Below are 8,156 nucleotides of genomic sequence, written 5' to 3' on the forward strand. Positions count from 1 at the left end.
CTGGTCACCAGCCCCTCCACTCTCAATGAAAATATTAAACTGGAACTGCAGAGGGTTTGGGAACCCTTGGACAGTTCAAGATCTCTACCTTTTGGTGGAGTAGAAGAAACTCGATGTAGTTTTCTTAATGGAAACTAGATTAAAAGCAGTCAAGTATGAAGGTTTTAAGAAGAGACTTAAGTTTGAAGGGTGTTTTGTGGTAGAACCTGTGGGTCAAAAAGGAGGTTTAGCACTCTTATGGAGTAGCAGGGTCCATTTAGAAATTTTGAATTACACACAAAGGCACATAAATGCATGGATATCAAATGAGGTGGATTGCTCGAGGTGGCTGTTAAATTTTTATTATGGCCATCCTGAGACTCACAAAAGAGCTGAAGCTTGGGAGCTACTGTCATCCTTAAAGCCAACAGGTTTTCAAGGATGGTGTGTATTGAGAGATTTCAATGAGATCTTAACTCATGATGAGAAGATAGGGGCAGACCCAGACAAGAGAAACTCATGGATAATTTCAGGAAGTATTGGAGAAGGGGAACTTGTCAGACTTAAAGTGGGTGGGCAGCAAGTTTATATGGAGCAACAGACATGAGGATGCTTCATTCACGAAAGAAAGGTTTGACAGGGTAGTAGCAAATCCATCTTGGGTCCAGTTGTTTAAGGAATATTGGGTGGAAGTGTTAACAGGCAGGAGCTCAGATCATAGGCCAATCCTGCTGACTATGAACAAAAGGGACAGATTCACAAGGAAGGTTGGTAGAATATTTAGAGATGAAGCTAGTTGGAATAAGGAGGAGGGATGTGAGGAAGACATCCAAGAGGCATGGAGGATTAATGAAGGAAGGAGAGGTTCACAAATCCCAATAATAGATCAACTTGAAAGGTGTAGAGGGGCACTTCTGGGATGGAGTAAGCAGTTCAAACAAGGAAAGAATCAAGAAATAAAGTTAAAAACTGAGGTACTGAAAAGGCTGCAAGATGAAGAGAGCTGTCTTAATGCAGCTGAAATAAAGAAGTTACAGGAGGAAGTTGGAACTTTGCTCGAAAATGAGGATATCAAGTGGAAACAACGGGCTAAAAGAAATTGGTATGCTAAGGGGTACAGAAACACAAAGTATTTTCACGCTTGTGCAAACCAAAGGAGGCAAAAGAACACAATTAAACTGATTGAAGATGGGCAAGGGAGAAGCTTCAAAGACCAGAAGGGCATTGAGGGAGCTTTCAAAGGATATTTTGAGAGCTTGTTCAGTTCAACTCAGCCTCGTTCAGAAGAGATGGAAGATTGCTTAAAACACTTAGAACCTCGAGTTACAAGGGAGGAAAATGACAAAGTGCTCAGACCTTTTAGCAAGGAGGAGATTGAAGAAGCCATTAAGAGCATGGCACCTCTAAAGTCACCAGGCCCTGATGGTTTTGGAGCTTGCTTCTCCCAAAACCATTGGGTTACAATTGGAGATGATGTGTGTGCAGCTGTTCTTGACCATCTCAATGGTATAATTCCTTTCCAACCTGTCAATTTTACTTTTATTGCTCTAATTCCTAAGAAGAATGACCCAAAAGTTGTAACTGAGTATAGGGCCATCAGTCTTTGTAACGTTTTTTATAAAATCATTTCCAAAGTGTTAGTTACAGATTCAAAGGAGTTCTATCAGAGATCATCTCAAGCAATCAAAGTACCTTCATTCCTGGCAGAATTATCACTGACAATATAATAATTGCCTACGAGGTTTTGCATACCATGAAGGTGGGGAAGAAGGGTAAGAAAAGGAAGCATGGCCATTAAGCTTGACATGCCAAAAGCTTATGATAGGATAGAGTGGCCTTTTGTGAAAGCAGTAATGAAAAAACTTGGCTTCTGTGATGCTTGGATAGAGCTAGTCATGAGCTGTATAACCTCAGTTTCTTACTCTGTGTTAGTCAATGGAAGGCAAGGTCAAAAATTTTTCCTTCGAGGGGCTTAAGACAAGGGGATCCCTTATCCCCTTATTTATTCATATTATTTGCAGAAGGGTTAAGTTCTTTGCTTAATCACTCAGATTTGAGTGGGAATACTAAAGGGGTTACTGTGGTGAGAGGAGAAAGTAGAGTAAATCATCTGCTATTTACAGATGACTGCATTTTATTTGGGAGGGCTTGTGTGGAGGAATGGAAGAGGTTGCAAGAGTTGTTGTTGAGGTATGAAAGAGCTTCTGGTCAATTCCTGAATAAAGAGAAGACATCAGTCTTTTTTAGCTCAAATACTCCTGTGGCAGACAGGGATCTTATTCTAAGAGAATGTGGGTCTTTGGTCCAAGGCAGCTATGAAAAATACCTTGGTTTACCAACCATGGTTGGTAAATCAAAGTATAACACTTTTAGAGGTCTCAAGGAGAGGGTGTGGCAGAAGATCAACAGCTAGAAGAATTGTTTTCTGTCAGGGTTAGGGAAGGAGGTGTTGATCAAGGCAGTTCTTCAAGCAATTCTCTCTTACACAATGAGTGTGTTTAAACTTCCCAAAAAGCTTTGCAAGGAGATCAATATTGTGCTGTCCAAATTCTGGTGGGGTAATGGTATACATTGGAGGAGCTGGGAAAAAATGGGGATAGCTAAGGGCAAGGGAGGTTTGGGGTTTAGAGATTTGGCTAGTTTCAATTTAGCACTCCTTGCTAAATAGGCATGGAGATTGTTGCAAAGCCCTCAATCTTTGGTTGCCAAGATTTTCAAAGAAAAAAAACCATAAGAACACCTCTATCATAGAAGCTAAATTGGGGAATGCTCCTTCTCTGATATGGAGGAGTGTTTGGAACTCATTGGGATTACTAAAGGAGGGGGTGAGGTGGAAAGTTGGGGATGGTGTGAAAATCAACATTTGGGGTCAAAAGTGGTTGTTATCCCCCTCAACCTATTGTGTTCAATCCCCCATCTCGATACTGGATGCAAATTCAAAAGTCAGAGATCTGATTGATGAGGATTCAAAGGATTGGAATGAAGGCCTTATCGGGTCTATTTTTAATAAAGAAGAAGCTGCTCATATTTGTAGTATCCCCTTGAGCACTAGGGGTGTAGAGGACAAATTGATATGGGGTCCCTCGAGAAAAGGTGTCTTCTCAGTCAAAAGTGCATACTTTCTGGAAAAAAATAGAAAGAAGGCTTTGGTGGATGAGTCTTCAAGGGAGGGTGAGATGGATAGCAGGTGGAAGTCCATATGGGAATTGAAAGTTCCTGGTAAGGTGAAGCTTTTTTTGTGGAAGGCAGGAAACAACCTTCTTGCTACTAGAGGAAACCTATGTACAAAAAAAGTTATTGAGAAACCCCTTATGCCCCATCTGTTTGAAAGAAGAGGAGACTGTCATGTGTTCTCTGGCTTTGCCCAGCAGCTAGTGATGTGTGGGCTGAGTCTCACAAAGCAACTCAGAAATGGGGTATTATGGAAACTGATCTGCTTAAGCTGTGGGAGGGTTTGGAAAGGAAGCTTAACAAAATTGAGCTAGAGGAAGTTGCAGTCATAATGAGGGGATTGTGGATGAGAAGGAACAATTTTATTTTTGACAACAAATTTCTGAACTCGAGCAGCATTATCAGATCTGCAAGAGAATCCTTGGAAGAATACCACTTAGTAGAGGAGGGACTAGCAGTTTCAAGTAGAGAAGGGGTCAGTCGAGTAGAAGTCATCCAGAAATGGTCTCCACCAGGAGCGCAAACAGCTTTAAAGTTAACTGGGATGCAGCTTGTAATATCAAACAAAGGAAAATGGGGATAGGAGTCATTATCAGAGATGAAAATGGGGCAGCTATAGCAACATATTGTGGATTCAAAGGCAACGTGGAACAACCAGTAATAGCAGAAGGGTTTGCTCTTAGAAAAGCTATAGAACTTTGCAGAGATTTGGGACTCAACAAAGTGACATTCGAAGGAGATGCTCAAAACATTGTAAGAGCAGTTTATAGTCCAGATGAAGATGTATCAAGCTTGGGCAGTATTATTGAAGATTCAAATTCTTTTTTATCTGAGTGGTCCAATTGGGCAGTTCAATACACACACAAAAATACAAACACAGTAGCACACAATTTGGCTAAGTTAGCTTAAAGATCAAATGTAGAGCAAGTATGGATAGAATAGGTACCAACTTGTATTTCTTCCTGTTTACAGAAAGACATGGAAGGTTTTGTAGACAATGTTCTATACTGAATGAATGAATGAGGCACCATTTCAAATAAAAAAAAAAAAAAAAAAATAGTGGTAACATATATGCTACTAATAATATATGTTAGTAATACTATTATTATTAACCGTACGTTGGGAGCGAGGTGACGTTACAAAGATCAAATGGCCGACTGCTGCTTTTTTTCTTAATAATCTAATGTTAATTCATACATGTTTTTCATTGAAATTGATAAATTAACAAATCTTCAATACAAAAATCCAATAATTAAATTTACATACCTAAATCACTAAAAAAATAGACGAGTCCTAAATTTGCGCCAGAACGAGTTCTGAACGCTCTACAAAGCAGTTCAATTTAGGCAGCATTTATTTAAATAGACATCAATAAAACAGCAAACGACCATATATTAAATACTAAAAGTACTGTCACTAGAGTCGTCCATGACCATAGATGCATACAGCAGACTGTTCCATGTATCCGGTACTCCGGGCAAGCACCAGTGACTGCAATCAGCATAGGAATGTGGTTTTCTTCGTTGCTTTGGTGTCAGAAGCTTCCCTTGTCTTATTGTATAAACAGATGTATGTGCATCTATTCGATACTGAGTTAGTCTCGTGACATTCAGGTACGTTACTGGTGTCCTCATGCGTCCAATTATACTCTCCACAATGTCTCCAATTGGATTGAGAAATTGAAAGGACTCATCCTTAATGGGTTGTTTTCGATTGTAACACCACTCTCTACCGTAGTGTAGTGCTGTTAAGCCTCGAAAAAATATCTTTGTACTTCTCTTATCTACGTTGTGATCAATCCAACGAGCCCAGGTCTTCATTGCCTTCAGAAATGCTGAACGAATCTTCATGTTGTCCCAAAGCTTTCCTCTATATTGAAACAATTCCCACCTGCAGGCCACTCTGTCATAAATCCACTTCCCGAGAACAAATGATGCAGGTTATGAAACCAATTTCATTAATAACGGCCTCGTTTGGTTATAGAAATGAGATGAGATAAAATTAAAAGTTGAATAAATTATTATTAAAATATAATTTTTTAATATATTTTTTTTGTAATTTAAAAAATTGAATTGTTTATTAATATATTTTGTGTAAAAATTTAAAAAAATTATAACGATGATATAAGATAATTTACCCTAACTTACCTCTGGACATTGTGAAGCCACCAGTGACCAGAGTTGAATATCATAACATCAGCGCCACGACAACTCCTTTCCCAGTTTGATAGTTTGTCTAGCGTGAGAACCCGACCAAGTTCTTGGTTTTGCTTCAGTTGCACTAGAAAGGGGCTCCAATAGTACTCCACAGAACAATTATACTCCTGTTGTGTCAGAATGATAGGAATCTTGTTAACGTCCTTTGGCTGTTATATATAGTAAGCCTTATAATTCATTCAAGGAAGAAATAATAATCAGCATTCAGCAGAACTGGTGCGGCCGAAATGCATACCAAACAGGTCTCTCTTACCGTAGATCTGAAAGACTTGTAGTTTACATCCATATCAATTTCAGCTCGTGAGGAAGGAATAGCGGAGTAAAGAAGGCAAACAAGAGACTCCCAATGGTTTCTGTTAATGGAGTCCCCAACTATAACCACTCTCTTATCTCTAAGTCGCTCTAACATGTTTGTACCATTAAACCTGGGAAACCAACCTTTGTCAGAAATGGACATAATATATATATATATATATATATATATATATATATATATATATATATATATATATATTCAAATAAGATGGTATCCGTTAAACTTATTACCTCGGAATCTGACACCCCTTGGCTTCCCATCTCCATTTCTCGTATTCAGAATCTGGCCTCCCATTCCTTTGGCAACTAACTTGGTCACTAAGAAATGGACACTGTGATCCATGATACAGAGGACGTGATTTTGGATCATATACCCATTTCCCATCGAAGATATTGCACCTATCTTCCTTCTTCATTATCTTCCTCCCATGTTCTCTTACTTTTGACGGTAGCAGAAATTGCATGTCATCATCAGCTGCTGGATGCATGTCGGAGCCAATGGATGACCTCATGGTTATGGCAATGTTTCCGGGAGCAGCGTAAACATTGTTATGGTCGTTGGATGATGTCATGGTTTCGACAACGTTTTCGGGAGCAGCGTCAACCATGTCAATTGCTGGATCATGCCGGTCTGAGTCCTTGGAAGATGTCTTGGTTTCGACAACGTTTTCGGGAGCACTGTAGACCATGTCAATTGCTGGAATATGCCGGTATGAGTTATTGGATGAGGTCATGGTTACGACAATGTTTCCATAAGCAGAAAGCTTTACGCTTTGGTGGTCATGTTTCAGACAGTAAAGCAGAAAGACGTAGCCTATGAAGAAAGCAAATATGCAGAACCTCCATTTTTCATTGATGGTGGAACTGAGCCGCATTGCTAAAATTCTGCTTTTGTCAAGCGGAAGAGAGGGTTGTAATTTGCGCAGCCTCTCCTTTATGGCCTTGAAGCTCCTCATAATATCCCCAACTACAGCACCACCCTCTGCGGCCTTTACCACACCCATCCCTTATCTCCTCAAGAGATCTAGATATCCCTGCAAATGCTAGCTTCCCCTTTTCCGCTTGCTCTTGCTAATTGCCTTCATAATATTGTTTTTATGGTTCACCTTGATTGTGTGGTCTTGGTGGTATCAGTCTTGGTGGTTTGCTTTGATAGATACTGGCTTGTCTTAATCCCAAGTCTTGTACGTGATTTTTTTGTCCACATATGGAAGCTAGGCCCTCTTGGTATCTTTAATATTCTAATGATCTATATATGTATATTTTCTGAAAACAAATCGTGAAACGCCTAATTGTCAAAACAACCACTAAAAATAGAGATAATTTAGTTTTTAGAAATGTAGGTAAACGATAAGATCAGAAAATTTATTCTCTTTCCAATTCTCCATTAATACTATTTGAAAATAGTAAAAATAAGTGACGTATCTAATCACATTAATAAAGAATGCAAGATGTATGCAAAAGTGACTGCATATAAAATTTTTAAAATAATAGTATCTAATCACATTAATAAAAAATGCAAGATGTACGTAAAAGTGACTGCATATAAAATTTTTAAAATAGTAACAAGGATAGCTACAATATTTTTAAGATATACAAGCACATATGCTCATTTTGAAGAAAATTACATCCATCGTTAAAAAAAAAAAAAAAAGAATTATTTTATGTGGATCTCTAATTTATCTAATTTTTTTTAAATAAATACATCATAGTTACACACTACAACGATAAATATGAATAAAATGTTTGATATCGTTACTGTGCAAAATTGACACGTTCCGCATGTGGTCTTGGAGTGGCTCAAAACTGAAAGGAGTGTTTTTTGTTTTATGCGAAAGAAACTTTATTCACTCCGTCTTTTCGGTTTCGTCTATGTTCATAACTCCTCTCAACTCATTATTATAATTTTTTTAAATTCCAGCATAAAATATAATAAATAATTCAATTTTTTCAAATCTCAAAATAATAATAATAATATTTTATAATATTTTAATAATATTTTATCAACTCAACTCAACTCACTTTAATATCTAAACACACTCTTCCTTAAACGAATGAAGAAAATATTGTCGTTTAGTGAGTGGCCGTGGCCCGTAATTCAGCAGATGATGAAGTTGCCATATGGTCTCTTTCCTCTCCGACTGAGACGTGATACTTAGTAGTATCAAATTGAGTTAATCTGAATTGAATTGAGTTTAAATTTAAGTATAATTTAACATTTAAATACATAATTTTTAAACTACTAAATATTACTCAATGCAAGCCCTCTTTACAAGTAGAACTACAATATTTTTCAACTCAATACTTCTTTACATGCGGGATCTATAATTTTTTTTAACTTCTCATAAATATATTTAAACTTATCTTAACATCTAAATTCATCTTAAATGGTCTCCACAAAACTCACTCCACCATATCAACTATAACGCCTCGGTCCTGGATGGGTCGGAGAGTTACCTCTTAACACTTAAAATC

At 37.8% G+C, this 8,156-nt stretch overlaps 1 protein-coding gene across 1 annotated transcript; it reads right to left on the reverse strand.

The window, feature by feature from the left end:
- Positions 1 to 4,386: 4,386 nt before the first annotated feature.
- LOC121250950 (protein trichome birefringence-like 42) lies at positions 4,387 to 6,757 on the reverse strand. Its single transcript, XM_041150220.1, has 4 exons — positions 5,913 to 6,757; positions 5,620 to 5,791; positions 5,298 to 5,473; positions 4,387 to 5,040 (listed from the first exon to the last, which is right to left on the reverse strand). Exons 1-4 carry the CDS (start codon positions 6,683 to 6,685, stop codon positions 4,545 to 4,547), a joined length of 1,617 nt encoding a protein of 538 aa, XP_041006154.1. The 5' UTR covers positions 6,686 to 6,757; the 3' UTR covers positions 4,387 to 4,544.
- Between the last annotated feature and the right edge of the window lie 1,399 nt (positions 6,758 to 8,156).

This window comes from Juglans microcarpa x Juglans regia, chromosome 2D (assembly GCF_004785595.1).
Source record: "Juglans microcarpa x Juglans regia isolate MS1-56 chromosome 2D, Jm3101_v1.0, whole genome shotgun sequence".
In the NCBI taxonomy this organism is placed as follows: Eukaryota; Viridiplantae; Streptophyta; class Magnoliopsida; order Fagales; family Juglandaceae; genus Juglans; species Juglans microcarpa x Juglans regia.